The sequence below is a fragment of the Erpetoichthys calabaricus genome, chromosome 18, assembly GCF_900747795.2.
Source record: "Erpetoichthys calabaricus chromosome 18, fErpCal1.3, whole genome shotgun sequence".
In the NCBI taxonomy this organism is placed as follows: domain Eukaryota; kingdom Metazoa; phylum Chordata; class Cladistia; order Polypteriformes; family Polypteridae; genus Erpetoichthys; species Erpetoichthys calabaricus.
In genome coordinates, this window is record NC_041411.2 from 3793597 (window position 1) to 3817442 (window position 23846).

Below are 23846 nucleotides of genomic sequence, written 5' to 3' on the forward strand. Positions count from 1 at the left end.
TGGATGGATGGATGATTTTATCACAAGGCTGCAACACCACAATTTGAAAATAATAATCCTACATTTGATTCATATTGCGCCTTTCCCATGCTGTAAAATAAACAAAAGTGAAGAGTTCTGAATAGTTTCTGAAGACACTGTGTATAAATGTAAATATTTATGTAAATGCATTGCATTCCTTTATGAATTTCTAACTTTTTTAACGATAAATGTGAGCAAAAGCTCTGGGCTTGTAAACAAATACATCGAGCAAAAATAAAGTCATTTAAACGTTCAGAGCGTCACCCTGCCACGGACAGCTGTTGGCATGAATTCTTGAAATCAGCCCACCAGTTTATTCAGCACTGGGGGGGTTCTGCCCGCCCCCGAACTAAGGATGAAGTGGGTTTACAAGACGAATTAATGTTTTAACCAATAAACAGCCCTGACTACCAAATCTGCAATTTATATGGGGTTTCTCGTGCCACACGCTACCTTACGGCACGACACTCGCTAACACAAGTGACACCGATTACTTACTGTATATTTATTTGAGGTGTTATGTTTGCGTTCAGTTTACTTGCACAACCTGAGCTTTGGAAAGGCGCTGTATAAATAAAATGTTTTTTTATTATTATAAAAAGGATCAACTAAAATCGCGACTTCGGCAATCTGCTCGCCATATAAATCAGACAGCAACATACTGTGAGGAAGGAGGCCGACCTCACAGGGCAGACTTTCACGTCACTTAAAAAGTTCCCGATCACGAGCACAGATTCCTACTCATACTCCAGAATCACTTTTAAAACTCACCTGTTTAGATTCCAAGGCCGCCATCTCACTAACTCCAGTGGCCACCTCGAACTCGCCGCAATCGGAATCGGACTCGGCTGCCTTCCCACGCTGCGTCGACTTTCTCTTTTTAGTGAATCTTTTCTTCTTCTGGGCCATCTTCTCTTTAGAATCACCAGGACGTCGACAAAACTAAAATCCAAGTTATAAGAAAATTCAAAAAGAAGAGCCTGACAGCCGTCTACTCTTCCCTCACACGAGGGCTGCCAACCAATCCGCACACGTGCGCCTAGCGGAGAACATCCGGGTGAGCGCAACCAACAACCGGCCCGGGAGGGGGGCGCCGTAAAACCACCACAGAAAACGATCGTTTTAATGAATAGAAGCCAATGTTCAGCTACAACAGCACTTGATGGTGAAATTTTATTGTTTTTTTAATTATATGGAAATGCATAAAAGGATATAGTTTTTGAAAGTCCTTCAAATATTTTAAACCAAGCTGTGCTTTGAATGTAGATAGAAATTAAGCAAGTGTAAGTAAAGCTGAAGTTACATGGCCGTTTATACACGGTATGTTCAAACACATTTTCTAATGTTCAGAAATTCTAGTTTTAGAAGCTGCAACGTTTGACCACCCCTTCGCTACAATGGCACGGACTGTTGTTGCAGTTGATGAGCACAGACTGTAAAACATTATTATTAATTCTGGTAAGATTTTTAAATTTCACAAAACATACGGCGAACGATGCGTATGGAGTTTTCCACCAACTTCTTTTTTTTGTTGTTGTTGTTTTTGGAAGAAGAATTTTAGCCGCGCGTATTAAATCTGTTTAGGTGATAATAACTGACGGGCGAATGGCCAATCGTCACCTTGAATGCAGTTAAATGCACCCATGTTGTTATCTGATTGGTTCCCTTCGTATCCGCCCCCTTCCCCGACTCTTTGCGCCCCGCCTCCACTTAGAGTGATTTGTGTGGTTTTCTAAGATCGCTTTTTGTTTTTACCTGGGCGGGATCTTAGTTGGTAACCTAGCAGCGAACTGGTAGTTACGCGCCAAGTGTCAAGAGTTAAAGGTAAGGTAAGTGGAGGGTTACAAGAACGAGACAGCATCTTTTGTTTCTTGTTTTTTGGACTTGTGACAGCCTTTTATTATCGTGAGCGTTTTGGGCTCCTCACCTTTTTGAGTGGATTGGCAGTTTGTCTCGGAGCGCTAAAACGGGGGATCTGGGGTGTCGCATGCTAGCCAAGTCACTGATTCCAGTCAATGACGAATTCGAGTAAGGTATAGTAAATCTAACACAAATTACATGCTTGATCAAGTCACCAAACGGGAACCTCCTTAAAACTAAACCAGTTACGTTGCTGATTCATATGATTTTTGCAGAATGTGTGTCTAAAACCTCGTATTACAACTAGTAATCACATTAAATAGCATCGCCATTTCCTGAAGATGCGACCAATCAGTAATTTGATATCTTAGACCGATCCCTTTTTGACACGAGAGAGAATGTTTTGCAAGGGCGGACCCCACCCATTTGGACTAGAGAATGGCCACGCAGGTTAAATCAACAGCGGCCACTGGAGTGTCAGTGTGCGGTAGCGCCTTTCCGTGAAGTGCCACGAAGCTGAAGGGGAGTGAGAAGTGATCGTTAGTGCCAGAGATATCGCAACTGGAAAGTTTTAAGAAACACGAGAGCAGCGTCACGTTCACTCTTCTCTGCCACAGTTGTGCTATTTTCAGCTAAAATCCACAAATCGGCAGAGAGATGGATGAGTAAGTGGGCTGGCGTCCGCAGCTAAATGAATAGGAAGCCACCGTTCATTTTTCTATAGCAGCTGGCATCTACACCCGTCATTGCCATGTAGCCTACTGTAGATGGCCTAGGAGTCGGATGCCCATGGTACTGGAAGTAACGCGCAAATAAGTTTTATTCTCACTTACATACTTACATTACAATACATTTATGGCTAAAAGTGATTTCAAATAATTACATTTCTCAATCTATATAGTATTGTAGAAAAATAACTAATAATGGTAAAAATATAATAAGATTATACTTGCACGATTAATTTATATTTTGTTAATGCAAGCATCATCAATAAACGAGTCAAATGCTACCTGTTATTGGGTGTAGAACACAGAAACATGGCACATTGGCTGTTGTCCTCTTCATTCTTACCTGGATATGGCAGCCAATACAGTGTTCCACTTAATTGTAATTTAATTTTTATTGTTCCTAACATGCCTGTGTATCCCATGTACACATACATACCTGTGGCATGTTGGCACTTCTGCCATTTAAAGTAAATGGATTATGCAAGCAGCCTTTCAAGACAACTCTAGGCTACTGATAATTTCTGAGACTTAGATGAAACGTTTCATTTTCTAGCCTAACAATCCACTGCAGGGATTTCAATGAATATTAAAATCAAATAATAGCAGAGATTTGCTTCTAAAAAAAGACAATGGTTGGAAATAAAACGTTGCAGAAGCAAAGGTCTCCAGAACCAAGGCCAACTCCTTTTCTTTGTAAAAGAAAGTTTGTCTCTTTAAGTCTTTTTATTATCTATCTATCTATCTATCTATCTATCTATCTATCTATCTATCTATCTATCTATCTATCTATCTATCTATTATATAGTGTCTTTCACATATCTATCTATCTATCTATCTATCTATCTATCTATCTATCTATCTATCTATCATATAGTGCCTTTCATACAGTATCCATCAGTTGTAACCACAAGGGGGCTCCAGCAAGCCGCAAACTACAGACACAGTAATGTGCAATACAATTCCACTTTAAAAATAAAATGATTTATTTTCTCCCAACCCCTTCTTCACAAGAACACCAGCAAAATTACACCAGTTCACAATTCTGTCCTTCCACATCGTAGAGTGTTGCCCGCTGCCTCCCAACTCTGACTCGTTTAAGTTAGGCGGCAGGCTGTTTTTTAAATTTTACCTGGGAACTGCTTCCAGTCTCATGCCCAGGTAGTCCATGGCATTTCCAGGTCGTGTGGAAACTAGGGCAGTCCTCCCCTGGCAGCTCTCTCTGGTAGCACCCAAACACCCCGATAGGCCTGCTTTTCTGGACTCCAACTCCCATGCCAACCAGCAGGCTTCTTAATTGGGTTCAGCCCTGAGGAACACTGCTACTTATTGACTGGGGGAATGAACTGCATGCCCATTCATTCAGGCCTTCCCCTATGGCGTCCTGGCCAGGTATGAATCCATTCTTTATCCTGGCCAGGTTGCCTGTCCTTCCTTCCTGGCACCTATTCTTTCTATCTATCTATCTATCTATCTATCTATCTATCTATCTATCTATCTATCTATCTATCTATCTATCTATCTATCTATCTATCTATCTATCTATCTATCTATCTATCTATCTATCTATCTGTCTGTCTGTCTGTCTGTCTGTCTGTCTGTCTTCCCCTCATTTGTCTTCTGTTTTTGTGAAGTTTATTGGTAATCTCTGACCCCCAAGACCAAACTATCTTGCTCTTTTTCATTTCCTAGGTTTTCCGTCCTCACCGAAATGCCCTGTTGAATTGAAGCAGATGTCCGTAGAATTGGTTGTGGTTGGCTTCCAAGCATTTAGCCACCACTCCTCAAGAGGCACTCTGGTTCGCAAGGGGCAGCGTACCATGCCACAGGCATTGGCCACAGTTGTCCGAGAACCCACAGGGACATTGCAATGTAATGGCAGTCCGACAACATTTGCGATGCCTAAGACCACCATGGCTTTACCAGTGGAAAAACACAAACCTAGAAGTCCAAATTATAGGAAGAAAAACAAGTACAGGTGAGTAAAGTTAGGCCTTGATTGTCAGGTTCTCTCTGAGCTTTACGAGCATTACTGTTAAGGCACACTCTGATTTGATTAATCATTTCACGACAGTCCACTAAGTTCTCTTTAAATCTGAAAAGATGTCTTGGTATATATTACTATTATAAATATTTAAACTTTCCCAGATTTGACAGGCTGCGTGGTCTTGTTTTAAACACTAATGGTGCCAGTTTAGACTTAGACTTTGATCCTGAACCAGTTACTTACCTGTCAATGTTCATTGAAAATATGGAAACATTTCTGGTGTTCAAGTCTGTTGTGGATAAACACTAAAATGAAACAACAACAGAAACATCACAACATCTGAGAACTGTCTGCAGGGCAGCACAATATATCAAAGCATACAAAATGGGGACTTTTTAGTAAACAATATAACTGGTTTATATAGGGGACTGGCACAGGCCTGGTTGAATTCTCTTTTGTTCAATTCAACTTGATTGTAGGTAATGTTATTTTATTAGTTGCATAAGTTAAAACTTGATTATATGGAATGTTATTTTCTTCAAGTACAATGAAAAATATATATATATAGGGGACTGAACAGATACAATGAAAACTTTCACCTTTGCAGAACTCCAGAATGGCCTCAATAGTCAGAACTCCATTCTGAGAACATGTCCATCTTTTCTGATTTTCATACACCTAAGTATCCTGCCTGTATCTTTAATTCCTACCTCACATACCCCTTCTTGAATTTAAGATTTACTTTATTTTGTCTGGAATCGGGGCTCATTTCCAGAGATTAGTGTTGTGGGATATTCGGACCCGGACACAAACAGGCAGACACAGAATGTCCCAATAACACACACGTTTATTCATCCTGCACCTATTCACACCGTACACAGTGCACCAATCACCAAATAATTCAGTCTCTTTGGACTTCCTTCTGCCGCCTCTACTCCTCCCGACTCTGGCTTCCCGAATGGAGTGAGGTGGCCTCTTTTATATGTCCCCCAGATGTGCTCCAGGTGCTTCCTGATCTTTTTCCGGCAGCACTTCCTGGTGTGGCAGAATTGCTGCTATTCAGGGCTCCATAATTGTTCGGGTGCCCCCCCTGGCAGTGGCCACAGGCCCCAACAGGGATGAGTTTCCAAGCTCTGTTCCTGCGGTCCCCATGCAGACCACGGTGGCTGCCCTCTCGTGTCCCAGGGGAGGTATTGTTCCTCTCCCTGTCCTTCCAGGCGTCCCAGCTGTCCGCCACAGTGTGTACCAAGGAAAGCCACTTGCTGCTGATAATCAGTATGTAGACATCACCTCCAGCATTCGGATACTTCAGTATATTAATCAAAGAGCTTGGCACCAAGGACTTTCTGTATGCCCAGCAACTCGAGATCTAGAATCCCTTCATGGGTCTTTCTGTTAAAATCAGTAAGAAAGAAGGAACAGAGCAGGCTCCCTCTCCAAATCTCTACAACTTCATCATACAGTACAACATGTGAAGGGTTTCCTTTCTTCCATATGATTTATCCTGCCTGCCATCATTGATCTCCATATCTAGCAGTGTACATTCAGGATGTTTACCAGAGACTACCCCAAATAGGCCTGATAATATCTGTGAGGGTCTTTTCCTGCTCGTTTGGACCAAAGGGAGATTAATTTAGTTTGTGCTTCACTGACAACACAGTGTCACCATGTGTATTTGTGATGCTGTTTAGCTTTATCTGATCTTGTCTTGTCTCGCCAGTTATATAGAAATAAAGACCAACTGTGATTAAACTGAGAATGCAATAAAAGAGTACAATGGTGCTGCTCAGACTTCATATTGATTGTAATTTTAATGTCATTTCCTTTTTTTTTTTTTCAATACACGTGTGTTTCTGGCAATTTATGTGACACTACATAACCTGTGGGGAAGTAATGTGCATCCATGGCAATGCAATGTGTTTTTTCAGAAGTACAGTATGTTCACACATTCATTTTCTGAAAACACTTTAACCAGTATAGAGTCTCATTTCACCAGAACCCATGCTGCCAACAATGAATGTAAGGGCAGAACCATCCCTGGGCATGATACCAGTCCGAAAGAGGCCTTGTTCCTGGCCATAGCTACAGTCACACATATAGAGCTAGTTTAGATTTGAGAATGCCCCCAAGTGCCAGCTTTCAGAGGTAACAAGCAGAAATTCTGAAAGAAACCCTCAAGACTTGACAAGATTGCACAGATAGCATCCCCGATACAATACGATACAATTTATTTGTGTATAGCCCACAATCACACAAGGAGTGCCATAATGGGCTTTAACAGGCCCTGCCTCTTGACAGCCCCCCCAGCCTTGACTCTCTAAGAAGATGAGAAAAAAAAAATGGAAGAAACCTCCGGAAAGGCAATTTAAAGAGAGACCCCTTTCCAGGTAGGCTGGGCGTGCAGTGGGTGTCAAAAAAAAGGGGTAATTACAATACAAATGAGAATTAAAGAATGGTTCAAAGTGTTGTAAGGAATAACACTACTCATTATTCCACAGTCTTGCCCCGTTTATCTTTTCCACCTTTCTGTCCATTGATCTTTTCCATTTCTGAACCTACTCTGTGAATTTCCCTGTGGGATTAATAAAGTATCTATCTATCTATCTATCTATCTATCTATCTATCTATCTATCTATCTATCTATCTATCTACTCATTCAAACGTCATGGCATTAAATGAGATCCTGATCCCTTATAGTGTACATTCAAGCCCACACCCTCCCCATCATATACCACGGCAATTTGGACTGACCCTGATAATAACATGTTTGGGATTTGGACATAATTGTGACTACTGATAGAGCATTAATAAATACATTGGGAGAACTTTAAGACTCACTGCAGATGACGACTGGACTGGCAGTCAAACCTGGGCTTCTGGAAAGGTGAGGGTACAGCATTAGTTACTTCACCTCAGTGCTCGCCTCTTTACTGAAATATTTTTAAAGAAAAAGAGCCACTTTATTAAAACTACTTAGTATCCGGCAGTCCAGAACACAACTGCAATATAGTTAGGTGTTCAGGGAAATGTGCAAGTGAGAGTTTGGATGAGGAACCCCAACTCTAACCCTAATTTTAGAAGATTATTGGGTGTGCACTGTTATACAGTCATATGAAAAAGTTTGGGACCCCCTCTCAGCCTGCATAATAATCGACTCTCCTTTCAACAAAAAAGATAACAGTGGTATGTCTTTCATTTCCTAGGAACATCTGACTTCTCGGACTACTTTCCAAACAAAGATTTTTAGTGACGCAGTATTTAGTTGGATGAATTTAAATCAAATGTGAAAAACTGGCTGTGCACAAATGTGGGTTCCCTTGTAATTTTGGTGATTTGAATGCCTATCACTGCTCAATGCTGATGACTTGGTTGGATGAGCTCGTTACGCCTTGAACTTCATAGACAGGTGTGTCCAATCATGAGATATAAAGGGATTTAAGGTGGTCAATTGCAAGTTGGGCTTCCTTCCCTTTGACTCTCCTCTGAAGAGTGACAGCATGGGATCCTCAAAGCAACTCTCCAAAGATCTGAAAACAAAGATTGTTCAGTCTCCTGGTTTAGGGGAAGGCTACAGAAAGCTATCTCAGAGGTCTAAACTGTCATTTTCAGCTGTAAGGAATGGAATCAGGAAATGGAAGGCCACAGGCACAGTTGCTGTTAAACCAAGCAGGTCTGGCAAACCAAGAAAAATACAGGAGTGGCATAAGCGCAGGATTGTGAGAATGGTTACAGACAACCCACAGATCACCTCCAGAGACCTGCAAGAACATCTGGCTGCAGATGGTGTATCTGTACATTGTTCTACAATTCAGCGCAATTTGCACAAAGAACATCTGTATGGCAGGGTGATGAGATAGAAGCCCTTTCTGCACTCACGCCACAAACAGAGTCGCTTGTTGTATGCCAATGCTCATTTAGACAAGCCAGATTCATTCTGGAACAAAGTGCTTTGGACTGATGAGACACAAATGGAGTTATTTGGTCAGAACAAAAAGCGCTTTGCATGGTGGAAGAAGAAAACCACATTCCAAGAAAAACACCTGCTACCTACTGTCAAAATGGTGGAGATTCCATCATGCTGTGTTGCTGTGTGGCTAGTTCAGGGACTGGGGCCCTTGTTAAAGTCGAGGGTCGGATGAATTCAACCCAATATCAACCAATTCTTCAGGATAATGTTCAAGCATCAGTCACAAAGTTGAAGTTACGCAGGGGTTGGATATTCCAACAAGACAATGACCCAAAACACAGTTGGAAATCTACAAAGGCATTCATGCAGAGGGAGAAGTACAATGTTCTGGAATGGCCGTCACAGTCCCCTGACTTGAATATCATCTGAAATCTATGGGATGATTTAAAACAGGCTGTCCAAACTGAACTAAACTGGAGAGATTTTGTATGAAGAATGGTCAACAACACCTCCATCCAGAATCAGACACTCATCAGAGGCTATAGGAGGACAGCGTCTAGAGGACAAAAGGAGGCTCAGCTAAGTATTGATGTCATATCTCTGTTGGGGTGCCCACATTTATGCACCTGTCTAATTTTGTTATGATGCATATTGAATATTTTCTGTTAATCCAATAAACTTAATGTCACTGCTGTAATACTACTGTTACCATAAGACATGTCAGATATTAAAAGGAAGTTGCTACTTTGAAAGCTCAGCCAATGACAAACAAAAATCCAAAGAATTAAGAGGGGTTCTCAAACTTTTTCATATGACTGTATTTGAATGGAATACTTTACCATATCAGCTCTTGGTGTTCATGTCAATGACGCACAATTGCTTGCCATTAAGCAACAGATTAAATGTCATTAGGTTTAAAATGAGTGTTTTGACATTAAAAGATCTGCACCTTTGGCTTTCAGGTTAAAAAGTCACAGTCCTTCATACTGCGACGAATCTCTGTTTGGCCCACTTCTGGAACCTCCGTCTTGGGAAGCACCCTGGTCAAAGAAGGAAGATACTTTTAAGGTGCGACCACTGCTTTGGTATCCTCCCACGCTGGCATCTTGTTCTGAAGAGGCATCTCCTACGGCACACACAAGAGGAACCAACAAGAGAAACAGCCACTTCTCACAACGGTTGGAGAGTGCTGAGGATAACCGACCTTCAACAGCTGGCTTAAATGGGTACACCGAGAGAAAATGGCGACCAGCCTCAGCAGCCGGTGGCTTAGAAAGCACACGTTCTAATGTCCTGCCTGGAAGCGCAAGCATGAGTGAGGACAACAGGAGGCCCAGGACTGTTAGCTCTGTGAATGTTAAACCTCGTTGGAGGTATTGAACTCTCCACATTGTGTTCAAGTATACAGAAAAGAAAGAGAGTCCTTGTAAATGGAGAGCAGTCAAACTTTAAATTCACCCAAGAGTTTTTGTCTCTGTTCACCATTGTTTAAATAAGGTTTGGATGTACAGGGAATTGCTTTTTTTGTGCCTTTCATTTCTTCCCATTAATGGTGGTCGATTGTTTGTTGTGTTGTTGATGTTTCAAAGTCTCCTGTTATTCTGTACTATCAAATCAATGAAATTCTTGCCAAAGATCCCACTGTTTTATATTTCAGTCACACAACCGAAATGTATAAATTAGCGTGCTTCAAAAATTAGGTGGCACTGGACATGCACAGTCTAATTCTACATTGTAGCTGTTGTTGACGGAACACAATCAAAACTCTGATTCAAGCTCCGAAAGATCAGTTATCCAGTCCATTACAAGCTGAATTACCATGCAGCTCTTTGACTAGTGTATCATTCTGGTTTAATTTAAAAATAAATACAAATTTGTATTTTATGGCTTCATCTGCTCTCATTTACCAAATCGGTTTGCTACTTTCCTTCCATTTGTTCATTTGTGAAACCTCCTTAATTTAGCCAGTAAATGAGCCAGGAGAAATCTGGAGTGGTGGCAACAGGCAGGAAGCAAGCATTGGTCCATTGCAGACCTCATAAATTCAATCACCAGTAAACCTAGCCTGCATGTATTATGGGATGTTTGATGAAAACCACAGCAGCCAGTCTCATCATCCTCACACAGAACTCCAGGACACTGCAGCTATAGGGCTACATCTCTTACTTTTTTGTTCTTTATTTCGCCTTATACAATTTCTTGTATTAGGAATTTGTTAGTTTTCGCATACCCCTTGGGGTCAGAGCGCAGGGTCAGCCATTGTACAGCGCCCCTGGAGCAATTACAGGTTAAGGGCCTTGCTCAAGGGCCCAGCAGAGTAGGATCTCTTTTGGCAATGACGGGGATTCAAACCGGCAACCTTCTGGATACCAACACAGATCCTTAGCATCAAAGCCACCACTCTACTGCACCATCTAGCTTGTTAGTAACTTATGGTACATAGTGGTGACGCAGGACTGAGGGGGGTAGTCTTAAAGATTCATTGTCTGTGGTCAATTTCTGCACCCCACTAATGTCCTTGCTGAGTTTGGCCTCCCCTAAATTTCACATATTCTCTTGCTGATTCCAAATCGTCCCTTTGTAAATATTAGGGTATCTCTCTCTGTGCTTTGATAGACTGGCACCCTGTCCAAGGTGGTCCCACACCTTGCACCTAGTTCTGCCAATACAGGAAACAGACATGCTTAATTGTGGATTGGTTTCACCCTTATAATGTCTTCATATTCAGCCCCAATGCTGTGCCTTATGGGTCTCTTTTGACCCAATTCTGACAACATCTTTTAGGTGCTGTGGACATGAAACGTTTCACCTGAAATGTGTTTTAGTTTGATTGACCATTTTAACCTGTAGTACCAATGATCCCAACTTTTAGAAGAGATAAAATTTAGGGTGTTTTTATGTGCTGTAAACAATCATCGCCCCTTAAATGCAGTGAATAATCTATTAAAGTCAATGGTGGGTCAAAACTGACCCAACATGCGTAGTAGTTGTATAAAAATGTGACGTTTGGAAACGGTTTTGCTTTTTGTAAAGTTAGGGCACTTTGCTGAAACCCTTCACATTTTAAACTGAATATATGACTTGCAGGATGTTTTTATAGGTGGTAAACAAATTATTGTTAATGGAGAATAAAATCTAGTAAAGTCAACGTTGAGTCAAAACTGACCTGAAATACATGGCAAGATATACATTTTTCTAGAAGCTCTGTAAATTATGGGATATTTACTTTTGTACTGTATGTTAATAGATTGAAATCTAGTCACAAAGCTTCATCCTGAACAGTTGCAGACTACAACTTGCCTGAAGAAGGGCCCTGAGTTGCCTCGAAAGTTTGCTTATTGTAATCTCTTCAGTTAGCCAATAAGAGATGTCATTTTGCTTCACTTTCTTATTGCATCCATAATAACTAACACAGTAGAACACCCTACCAACCTGAACAGATGAAACGTAGTAGGCGTTTACTGATTTCCCACACACAAGCAGGTCACATTTGAGGGTTAAGTCAATTTTAGAAGTTTTTTGTGTTTTCTGAGGATACTCAAACTATAATTAGCCATTGAGTGAATGACTTCTGTGTATATTCTGACTGACGCAGACTTATGTCCACTTTCCACGTAGAAAATGACCAGGAGATAACTTGCCTAACATTAGAACAATCTAGATGAGAACAGGCCATTCAGCCCAACAAAGCTCGCTAGAACTATCCACTTATTTCTTCCAAAACACATCAAGTCGAGTTTTGAAAGTCCCTAAAGTCTTACTGTCTACCACACTACTCGGTAGCTTATTCCAAGTGTCACATGTAGTGTCATTCTGGGAATTTGCAGTGAAACATACATTACCACTGTGGCAGGTGACCGGGTGTGGCCCTCAATCAGCCGCCTATATAAGGAGCCGCCGCCCTACAATCAAGGCTGGAGTCGGGTGAGGAGGTGGACGAGGTCAGAGGAGGCGGCAAGGAGAGGCCTTGAGTGTTTGTGAGGAGAAGAGAGACGGCTAGTGAAGGAGCCGGGACTTTGAGAGACGGTGGGGGTTTGTTGGTGTGGTGCACATAAAGACTTGTATTATAATAGTAGTTGTGTAAATAAACGTGTGGTGATGGACTGCAACGTGTCTGCCTGTCTGTGTCCGGGCTGTACCTTTCTACACCACCTAATAATAATTGGTATTATTTGCTTTCTTTTATTAAGTTATTTAATTAAAAGGGGGTGACCCTTCCTGTAGTGGCATTCTACCTGCCATTCTGGCGCTAACCTTTCCACGTTGTTTTCATATTTTCTGTCATTTTATCTGCTTTCTTCAGTACTTTATCCATACATCCCGAGTATACAACTGGATGACTTGAAAGGAGGTTTATGCAGCAAGAGTAACACAAGCATGTTTTTGATATTGCTTGAACAGAAAAGACACCACAGCAGAGGTGCGAACAAGAGGAAGTACAGTAATGTCTCTCAGCTTAGGTTACCTTTTGGCATGCAATTAATTAATAGTAAATCTTCCCCTTCTCAAAAGAGTGACTTTGCATTATAAATGAATACACTCCTCCATTCCTCATATTAAATACTAGCTGCTTTACCTCTTACAGGTAATAAAATAAATTTAAAAAGATTTGATATCTCTTGCCATAGGTGTATTTGTCCTACGCCTTTCTTCAGTATCCTCATGTCTCTCAACCTTCAGAAGACGTATTACAATATGATTTGTTTCTGTCCACTGCAAGTTAGTATTTTGAGACCATGAACATTTGTTTGCTGGACCCGATTTTAAAGGAAAAGCTTAAACCTCTAAATGAAGGTAAAAACAATTTGCTTTCAGAGGAATTTTACAGTGAAAAAGGGAAGCAATTTTGTTGTATTTCCTTTCAATATTTTAAAAATGCTTGAAAATGTTAATCATAGTCACTGAGGGTGTGCCACATTTCACTGATTGTTAATTTCATAATTGTCCTGTGATGGACTGGCATCTTGTCCAGGGTTTGTTCCTGCCTTGCACCCTATGCTGGCTGGGTTACGGGATAGCAGCCCCCACGACCATGTTCTGGACTAAATGGGTTAGAAGATGACTGACTAGAAAGTAATTCCACAATTGTATTGGAGCTTTTCTAATTTGGGTTTTGAACCAGCTGACGTGCCTGGCTATGCCCATGTATATCTGCAGAATGGGTTAAAAAAGAAAGCGAAGGTTTGTTTGTTTTTTTAAATGGTGACCCTGTTGTTATTTGCTAGTTGTCCTATCCGTCATCCCCACTGCCGCTCTATCAATGTCTCTTCTCTTGTGACTTGAAAATTTGTTGTTTTTAGGTCTGATTGGATTCCAGAATTGCGGTAACCCCTTGCCGAGTTGTAACCGTGAACAATGTCATATCTGACTCATCTCTTTAGTTCACGGTGTGCTTAAATTATTAAGTTACATAACAACCCTTTGATTTTTCTTTGTGTTACTCTGCACTTCCACTCTCAATCAAACCTCACCCTCTTGCAAAAGCACACAATTTTTATATTGCGGTAGATAGTAGCAGCATGTGGTGTTGCCTGGGTAAGAAATGTTAAGCTCTGGTCGTTTTGTCTGGTTAGTTTGGCTTCAGTCTTTCTAGATGTTTCACTTGCTCTGAGCCTGTAGGTGGCACTGTTATGCAAACTGTAGAACACAGAGAGAGAGACAGGTTAGGAGCATGAGCTAGTACAGCATGTTGCTACAACCACCACATGACAAATCACGTCAGGGGAAAAAAAAAAACTGGAACCACCAGGGTCAAAATTTTGGATTCCAAACATGTCTGTCTTGTCCACATGTATGCAAAATTTAGTCCAGAATGGTCAAACGGTGTAAGACATATATAGGAAGCATACATACAGAGAGACAGAGACATTCAGCATTATATAATGAGATTTCTACTGCTAGGTGTGGCTAATTTGACTGGAGGCGTGGCTTATGGCTGACTGGGGTTTGGGGCAGGAACAAATCCCGAACAGGGTGCCAGTCCATCACAGGGAGAACACACACACACCCACCCCGAAGATAGGCCAAATTATTATCACCAGTCTACTTAACCTGCAGACACGGGGAAAACATGCAGTCTCCATGTGGGGAGGAAACGGGATGTGACACCTGGCCTCGTTACTGTGAGGCAGCAGTGTTACCTCTGTGCCACTGTGCCGATTAGGGAATGTTGTGTTATTCAGACGTTGCATAACATCAAATACACATCTTTTTAAAGTTTGACATGAATAGTTTATTGCTTAACTCCTTTAATATATTGAAGGTCTTTCTGGTTTCCAGCCTGACCACCATGTCTTCTAGATAACTCTGGTTTATCTCACCTGGGGTACACACAGTTCAGATGCTGCTTCCATTTCAGCTTTCAGGACCCACTTGGGTTACTTCTTACCCTTTTTGCCTTTTTTCCCTTTTTTGCCCTTTTTGCCTTTCATTAGCTTGCGCACTTTGTAACCTTTCCAGAAGGCCTGGATCAGGATTGCAGCGCGGGTCATGATGGCCAGCTCCCGCTCCTGAGCCTCTCTCTTTTCATTGGCAAGACGCTGCCGCTCCGTGATCTGGCTGTATTCCTCCTCCAGCACGGCAAACTGCTTCTCGAGCTCCTCTAGCTCTGCCTTCTCCTCCTGGTATTGCTTGTTGAGCTCCTCGTACTCCATCTTGGATCACACAATCATGGGAAGAATTGGGGTTAAAAATAGAAAGACCACCATGAACAGACTGAAAGAGAGCATTCAATGCCTCTGCAAAAGTAAACAGTGTGCATACTGACCAGAAATCAAAAAGTAAGTGAAGAACAAAGTGTGACCACCTGTAGTGTTGGTGTGATGTCTGTCAGTGTTTGTGTGTCATGGTTGCTAATGCTGGGTTTTTAAACCCAAATCTGAATTTCTGGATTTTTCATTTTAAAATTTAATGAAATAAGTTTTTCAATACATTACATTATATTGTATGTACATTGACAATGCCTAAGGCTGATGTGAATGCATTCACGTACTAAACTGTTTCACAACCCATAGAGTGCAGACTCTTTGTGGCAGGAGTGGCGTACCTGCCTTCCCCTAAGTGCCACATGCACTTGACTCTACCATTCTCTAACTTCACCATGTGACTGGCTGTAAGGCAGCTGGGAAATGAAATTTGAACCACCTGATTGGCTGCCTGACTCATCTTCTTTCCTCTAAAATTTGCAACACTATCACGTTTTTAAGCAACAGAGTGTCTAACTCACTGCCAGCACAGTTAATTTGTGTTTGACTGCAGTGTATGTGCGTACTCCCCAGTTCCATATTTAGCAGTACATCTATAGTATTGCAATTTGCATCCCTTTTTAACAACCACGAGTGAAGGTAGTACCTTTAAGTTTAAAACTGCATTATGTGGTCTAGGTTTTTTTGTGTAGAATGTGAGTGTACTTGAGCGTGGGTGTCATGATCTCTCCAGTAATGCATACTAGAGGGGGATATCTCTGTCAAACCCTGGCTAGTTATAAGAACAAGCAACTAATACATAATAAAATAAAAAGATTTATTCTTCACAAAACGTCTTTCAACCTTAATGAAGTTCTGTTGTGCACAAAGAGAAAATTGGGTGTTGCCTGAAATATGAAGGCAATCCAAAGTAAGAAAGTCTCAAAACAGATTCCAAAGGCAAGGTCAAAAGTCAAAATGCCAGCGATCCAATAATGAACAGAGTAGACGCCATAGAGTATTCACAATGAACCGACCCGGAACTGTGGAAGACCCTCTGGATTTATTTTTGGTAGTTGATACACTTTATTAATCCCTAATGGGAAATTGTCTTTTTGTGTAACCTTTGGAGGTTTGAGTGCAGGACCAGCCAACCTACAGGACCCTTGAATCAATTTTAAGTTTAAGGGCCTTGCACAAGGGCTCAGCGGAGTAGGGTCCCTTCTGGCAGTAGCAGGATTTGAACTAGCAGCCTTCCAGATACCAGTGCACATCTTTAGCCTCAGTGCTACCAGTTTCTGGTGGTGAGTGAAACCCCTAACCCTAAACTCTTAGGAGACCACCCACAAACCTTATCAAGCATAACAAAGGCAGCTTATATAAAGAAAAAAATAAAGAATGATGCACATAAATAAAAAAAAAATCCAAAAGAAACATAAATCATGAATTTGAACTGAGACATGGCAGTGTGATCTTTTTTTTTTTTTTTTAAATGGAAACCCTGTTGGCAACCCTGGTATGTGTGTGTATGTGTGAAAGAGTTTCAGTTTGTGGGCACAGCAGGTCAAAAATGAATAACTCATACGAATAAAACTTGAAAAAGTTGTTAGCATTGTAAAATGGCGAAAGTCTATGGAATTTTTGAGGAAGAGCACTAGCATGGATTTGCCTAAACAGAGAGAAGAATTTTGCATTGTTTTATGTGCATTTGGGTATGAAATAAAGTACTTAAAAAATCAGAATTTAACGGAAAACAAATGAGCTGGACACATCCAATTTCTTTACTTCCAGGAACAATTTTCCTTACCTGTTTCTCTCCAATTTCACCATCATATTTTTGTATCCAATTTTCAACTTCTGTTTCCACCTTGTACTTCTTCTAAAGAAACAAAAAAGAAGCATCTAAGACGCTTATAGTCCACTTTAGGTAGTGTTTCCTCCAATAATGCCCTCTGTAGAGGGGGATATCACTGTAAAACCCTGGTATGTAATAAGGGCAAAAGATGTAAAACCCTGGTATGTAATAAGGGCAAAAGATGTATTCTTCACAAAACTGCTTGTAATATGGAATTTTTAGGTAATATACAATCTTTTACAAATTATTACAAGAATAGATTTAAATGAAGTTGTAACAACAGATTATTGAAACATAAGGAAAAGGACTGAAGGTAACTAAAGGGTTAACTAAACATGGTTTGAAGCTTCAGCGCATGAAGTCTGCCTAATCTTAGAGAAACCACCAACTTGATTTTCCAAGGTTAGAATGTGGTAAATGAGTAACAAACACCCCTGTAGAAAGCAAGGATAATCTAATAGGAAAGTCCAAACAGCCCTCCTATGAAGTGGTGTTAAGAACAATAGTACAATCCTCAAATCACCCCAGTTAGTGAATCAACTTTCAGGTAATTGGGAGAGTCGAAAGGAGTCAGAAAATACTGGTGGCACTAGATGATTGCATGAAATAATAAAAGCCATGCATATTAAGAGTCAGATGACGTGATGTATTAGATAAGGCAAAGGTAGTAGAAAAGCATAACAGCAAATTGTATTATTAATTGGTCACGCCATGGACTGAGACATTTCTGCATATCTCTGTGGAAATGAAGAATTGTTCTGCATTCTCATCTGGTCTCCGATTTTTTTGAAAATAGAGGAAAGTTTATTTTATTCCACAACAGTAAGCACAAAAGATCAAAAATTCGGACGTAAGCATCAGTAGGCTCTGCGCCCTAGGAATGAAGTTACCCGAACTCTTCTATAAAATTTTGGTAATTATTTACTGCTCTAATGCTGATCTTTCTGATCATAAAATACAGTAGGTCATTACAATAGCATTTGCCGAGAAGAATTCATAATTATTTGCAGAATTACTGTATTTGAGGGTTCCTCTAAAGTGCCTCTTTCTCTTGCACAATTTGCCTCAAAAACTAATCGGTTACTTGAGGACGGTTTAGAGCTAAAACGGCTGGACAGAAAAATATCAAACTCGAAGCCGGTTATGAGATGATGTGCTGATTCGTTTTTGAGCCAAATCATGCAAAAGAAAGAGGCTCTCTATCTGTAATCTCGCTCCCTGAACAATGTGTAAGCCCTCCACTTTTTTTTTGGCCATCTTTCTGTTCAAAAAAATTCATGTAAGTTGTGTAAACCTGAAACCCACCTTCCTGAGGACCATCTCGACCTCCTGGTTTTCACTGATGAGCTGGCTGAGCTGGTTCCTCAGTTGGTTAACCTCCTGCTGGAACTTCATACACCGGCTCTCTGAGGCCTTGAGGTCAGACTGCACTTGATTGTCAGTATCCTGCCGTGTCCTCCTCTGGAAGTCCTCAGAGACCTTCTCCATTTGGTATAAAGAGGTCTTCAACTGCCGGATGACCTCATTCCTTTTGGAGACCTGGGAAGTGGAGATTGGCGAGTAACAGATTTGAATTTGAGAATAATAATGCATGGCTAGAGGCAGAAGGCTGGGAGATGTCAAGGGATGTTAAAGGACAAACACGGACATCAAAAGAGTTAGAGGGATCCGTGAGCTACAGTGTTGGTTGTGCAAACTAGATGGGCCTCACCTGATGTTTTGCCACAAGACTGGATGTGACTTTTATATACTGTGGATTCAGAAAGTCTTCAGACCCCTTCAATTACTGTGCACTTTGTTGTGTTGTACATTTAATTTTTATATGGATACATGTCCCATTTTTGTCCAACTGCCTATGCTCAACATCCATAATGAGACAGCAAAGATTTGCCTTCAGAAAGGTTTACAGATGTATTCAAAATCAATCACTGGTATCTCTCATTATCTCTAGATGTTTTCAGACCCTGACTTTGAAGAAGCCCCTTTGGCCACAATTCCAGCTTTGTGTCTTCTTGGCTAAGTCTCTACGAGCTTTGCAGAAAAGGGCTTCTACAAAGTAAGGGTCTGAAAACTTCTAGAAATTAGAGATTCCAGTGTTTGATTTTGAATAAATTTGAATAAAATCTTCCTGCAAAAATGTGTTCACTTTGTCATTATGGGTTATTGAGTGTAGACCGATTGAAAAAAAGGCAAATTTAGTTATTGAAAATTAAATCTACAACACAATAAAGTATGCAGAAAACAAAGGGGTCTAAATACTTTCCGAATCCACTGTAGGTACGAAGGGAAGGGAAGGGAAGGTTAGATAGATAGATAGATAGATAGATAGATAGATAGATAGATAGATAGATAGATAGATAGATAGATAGATAGATAGATAGATAGATAGATAGATAGATAGATAGATAGATAGATAGATAGATAGATAGATAGATCATAAAAAGCCCTTAAAACCACACAGTAGGTCCTTAATCTTTATATGTAAAGTTATGAATAAAGATCCTCCATGTCCCCATTTCCTTTAAACCACGTACAGAAAATAAGCCATACCTCAGCGTCTCTCTCTTTAATGGCGAGGGCCAATTCATCTTCCATGCCAGTGACATTCACCGTGTTCTTTTCATGTCTGAGTGAAATTTCTTTAAGATACACATTTTTTGTCTTTTCCTCAGCAGGTCCCGTAAGCAGCTTCTCAAGCAGAAAGCCCTGAAGTGCAGAGAGATGGCGCACTAGCTCCTGGGCAGCCTTGCCCCTGGTGGCTGCTTCAGCTCTCAATGTCTGGTAGGCTACAGGATTGCAGCGGAAGAGCCTCAGGACGTTCTTCAGTGAGCTTCTTACTGCCTGCTGCAACATTGCCGCGTGAGGGTCTGGGACTTGGAGCTCGTGTTGCTTTCCGAGGAGCATCATCAGGTTGTTCCCAAGACGTTTGTGTTCCTGCAGGGCGCTTATTAGGTCAGTGCCCAGCATGACTCTGAAGCGTTCCAAGTTCTCGAAGCAGTAAGGCAGCAGTGTGACCATCTCTGTCTTCTTGATGCACTCTTCCATGACTGAGATGATGCGCTGGGCCTCCAGAGAGCTTAGCTTTTTGCTGCTGGGGTCCAAGATCTTAAAAGACTCCTTGGGCGCTCTGGTCCTCAGCTGGAGAGGCTTTACTTTTTTGTGCACTTCTTGATGCGTGGTGAGAACGGCAACCTCCATAGTGGGATGAAGATAAGATTTTGTATTTAGCAGAAAGGAGCCTGCAATAGTAGTGAGGAACACACCTTGAAATTTAGCAATTGCCCTCAAGACAGCGGAGTAGCAAAGCTCACAGACCAAAGCCTGAAACTTACCAAACACCCAGATCTCCATGTAACACCACAAAAATGTGCACCTTTTGTTAATTAAAAGCAGAAATGAATAACTAAGGCTAATAAGTAGAAGAACAAGTGTACAGGACATCTTGCTAGCTAAGGCGGGCACATGTCACTCCTCTTTTCACAATTCTAAAATATAAGAAATTTGACAAACGAGAGGAGACCATTCAGTGCAATTGTCGCTCGTTTGTTTGGCTATTAGATAGACCTTCTTAAAGGTTGTCAAGATTTCAACTCCATGACTTGGTAGTCCAGGTTCTTACAATTCTTTGCATAAAGAACAGCTTCCTGGCTTCCATCCTAAATTAATGCTCCCTTAATTATCTAAAAATGTCAGAGCTCTCAGACTAATGTTTACTCGATTATGCTGACCTGATTTGTAAGTTGCTTCCTATAAAGCATCTGTGAACCAAATATAAGGAAATGTTTAGTGCTATCTACACTAAAAAAACTCGTGATTACTGCAACACAGAATTTAATACACGTAACAAAGAATAAAGGGTGGGCTCTCAATGCTAGCCAGTCGAAGGAAAGTCCATCTAAAAATACATTAACAGTGATAATGCTACCCAGAGAGATAAAGAAATGCGCAATTATAATCGTTTGCGAAAACCAGTAAATAACACTATTTAGTCGTTTACTCCCTTAAACCATAATGAGGTATCCAAAGTTTTATTAAGTTTATAGATTAAATCACAATAAGTACAAAAAGGAATGAAAATATTTAGGAATGAAAATATTCCTAAAATTTAACATTGGAGATTATCCTAATCAGAAGCCACCTTGTGTTAATCCAACCCTAATACTACTGTAATGCGGTGATCCAAATCAGTGCCTAATAGAAAATGAACTGTCCAGGCTCACCACCGGTGCCACTCGGTAAAAAGACAGACGAACGTGATAAAAGCGACGCCGGCTTCATTGCCAAATGTCACATGGAGACCGAAACTAGCGTCCGGTGCTAAGAAAAGACACGAAGCGTTTCCACGCGCCCGTCATACCGGCACCAAATAATAAGGAGACACCAGCGAACCCCACAAAGACCCAGTGGCCGGTGGCCAAGTTTAACGCGGACACAGCGGTCAGCGCTGCCAGTAGCCGCACGCGAACGGGGGATCCGCTCATTTTATGAGCGAAAAAAAGCAAGCCGAAGAAGCCTGAACTGCCCGGGTGAATCGAATCCGCAAAATAACTTGGCGCAATAGCCGCCACTAGCTTTTCTACACGGCTCTACTTAAATACAAGAAGCGTCAAAAAAAACCGAAGAACTCGGACGGAGCGACTTCTGCTTTTACCGGTACGTGAAAGCCTCTCTGTAGGTGCGGGGCGTTTTGTTTTTAATTTTAGGTTTAATCGGCGTCGGAATAAAGGCACCTTACCTGTAAAACTTAGCGTCTGCGGTTGCTAGGATACCACGGAGGCGCCCAGTGTCGTCAGAGTAGCCCGCGGCGCACTTTGGGAGGCGTAGTCCTATGGCGGCTGGAGTCGGAATTGGCAGAAAAACGAATGGTGATAAAACGAAAAATGATAAGCAAGAAAAGCGCAAAAAGTATGCTGTCACGTCTAAAACAGATCTTTATGCTTTTGGCCAGGATAAACACTACTGTTTTTGCTTGTAAGCTGCAATTAAGAAATTCACAAAACAACCATTGAGCCCAATGCACGAATAGTAGTGCGAATCAGGCACACATCGGTTAGTCCGTTAACTGTTCGTTCCGGTAATGTTAACGCTTACCTTCTCAATATTCAGGATTTTGGATTGAATCATTTAAGTAAATCCATTTGATAAATTAAATCTATACAGTGTTAATGTGCAGTGTGCACTGTGCTTAACTGTCTGCAGTGTACGTCGCCATTTTGTATTAATTTCAAAGTCTGAAGTCGGACAAACTTTGACATGACAGGCCAGCCCGGAGTTTACAAGCAGGAATTCCGAGTCGGGGTCCCGTTTTCTTTCCGTTTTCCTAGTCGGAGGTCGGAAATCGGAGTTCCGAGTTTTATTCGAATACATTAATAGTGGACTCACAACTGTCAGCGATCAAGAAGGCAATGTTAAATTATAAATCACAAGGTGTGGACGCCATGTTTAAGTTATATAACTCATTGGTGAGATCCTGTCAGCAGTACTGTGTGTAGTTTTGGCCCACAAATTAGAAGAAAGACAAAGCAGTAGTAGCAAAATCCAGAAGGAGCAGAACCTTTTCAGTTTAAGCAAATTTTGATTAAGATGTGACATGAATGAAGTATTTAAAATTATGAAAGGTGCTACAAAGGTACATGAGAGGAGAGGTAGGGAGTATGCACTGATAGGCCATTGCTGCGCCTACCACACGACAAGCCACCTGGATTGGGACCCAAGTGCAACGGGTGGCACCTTTGCACTACACTGGAACATTGGCAGTTTTTTATTTTATTTTATGGTGGCTGGAGTGCCAACTCTGCCACCAGCCCCTAATTTTTCCCTGTAAGTTGGAGGACCTGCTTGCAGGGCTGGATGCAGATTATCATCATACCCAGGACGGAGCAATTGCAGGTTAAGGGCTCAACGGCCCGATGGAGTAGAGTCACATCTGGTGTTTATGGGATTTGAACTGTCAGACTTCCAATTACTGGTGCAGATCCCTAGCCTTCGAGTCACCACTCTGCTCTAAAGGTACATGGTTGGAAGCTTCTGGGAAGATTTCTGGGAAATGTCAGAAAGCTTATCTTTACACAAAGAACTATAGTCACATGGAATAAGTGACTAAGTAGTGTGTCGCCCATATAAATATTTGTATTAATACCACAAAAATAACATACCATTCACAGTAACCCATGTCAGTAACACATGGACCACAATAAGATAGAGCCCCTGATGGGATGCCAGTCCATCGCAGGACCCTCTAACGCACACTCACCAAGGCCCAAATGTGAAATCATCTATTGTCCTATCCTGTAGAAGGAAAAGAAGTGTACACAGGGGGAGAATTTGTGAACAATGACCACATTGACCAGATGTGGGATTAAAGCCTAAGACACCAGTTCTGCATAGCAGTAATGCAGCCTTACCCTCTTAAAAACACTGGTGCCCTAAAGACACTTTACTGGTTCTGTGGTACAACCATTGCTTGACAAGGAACTGTTTAATTCTGGGAAGAGTTCCTTGCTTGGGCTTTGAAAATGCCCCCATGGTGACAAAACAGAAATCTTCCAGTAGGCAGGATAACAAAAGATAAAGAAATCCTGAACTGAGCATGTGTGATTATATAACATGTGTCTTTTTGGACTGAGACTGGCTCCAGCAGGCCCCCGTGACCCTGTGTTCGGATTCAGCTGGTTGGAAAATGGATGGATGGATGTGTCTTTTTGGAAGTAGGAACCCATTGCAATTTCATAAATCTGTTCTCGTCTATTCACGGTTATTTAGGGAGACTGTTACTGATACAAATAAAAAGGTCTTTCTAGAACCGGGG

At 41.3% G+C, this 23846-nt stretch overlaps 3 protein-coding genes across 7 annotated transcripts in view; 1 reads left to right on the forward strand and 2 right to left on the reverse strand.

The window, feature by feature from the left end:
• ddx54 (DEAD (Asp-Glu-Ala-Asp) box polypeptide 54) overlaps positions 1-1071 on the reverse strand; it is a 37990-nt gene extending 36919 nt beyond the window's left edge. The window contains exon 1 of the mRNA XM_028824225.2: positions 793-1071. Coding sequence (XP_028680058.1) covers positions 793-930 — 138 coding nt within the window. The 5' untranslated portion in view covers positions 931-1071. The remainder of the gene's footprint in view (positions 1-792) is intronic.
• A 641-nt stretch (positions 1072-1712) lies between these two features.
• Positions 1713-10384, forward strand: LOC114668465 (RBPJ-interacting and tubulin-associated protein 1-like). 3 transcript variants are annotated; one of them, XM_028824227.2, is made up of 3 exons: positions 1713-1845; positions 4299-4584; positions 9463-10384. In XM_028824227.2, exons 2-3 carry the CDS (start codon positions 4340-4342, stop codon positions 9878-9880), a joined length of 663 nt encoding a protein of 220 aa, XP_028680060.1. In that variant the 5' UTR covers positions 1713-1845; positions 4299-4339; the 3' UTR covers positions 9881-10384. The 3 variants fall into 3 exon arrangements, with proteins under 3 accessions (XP_028680060.1, XP_028680061.1, XP_028680062.1); XM_028824228.2 differs by having other exon boundaries at positions 1714-1850; XM_028824229.2 differs by lacking the exon at positions 1713-1845 and adding an exon at positions 1861-2054.
• Positions 10385-14708: 4324 nt separating this feature from the next.
• On the reverse strand, positions 14709-22241 carry iqcd (IQ motif containing D). 3 transcript variants are annotated; one of them, XM_028825019.2, is made up of 5 exons: positions 22130-22241; positions 19589-20277; positions 18344-18577; positions 16991-17062; positions 14709-15153 (listed from the first exon to the last, which is right to left on the reverse strand). In XM_028825019.2, exons 2-5 carry the CDS (start codon positions 20234-20236, stop codon positions 14878-14880), a joined length of 1230 nt encoding a protein of 409 aa, XP_028680852.1. In that variant the 5' UTR covers positions 20237-20277; positions 22130-22241; the 3' UTR covers positions 14709-14877. The 3 variants fall into 3 exon arrangements, with proteins under 3 accessions (XP_028680852.1, XP_028680854.1, XP_028680851.2); XM_028825021.2 differs by lacking the exon at positions 22130-22241 and adding an exon at positions 21774-21846; XM_028825018.2 differs by lacking the exon at positions 22130-22241 and adding an exon at positions 20371-20592.
• Positions 22242-23846: the final 1605 nt, after the last annotated feature.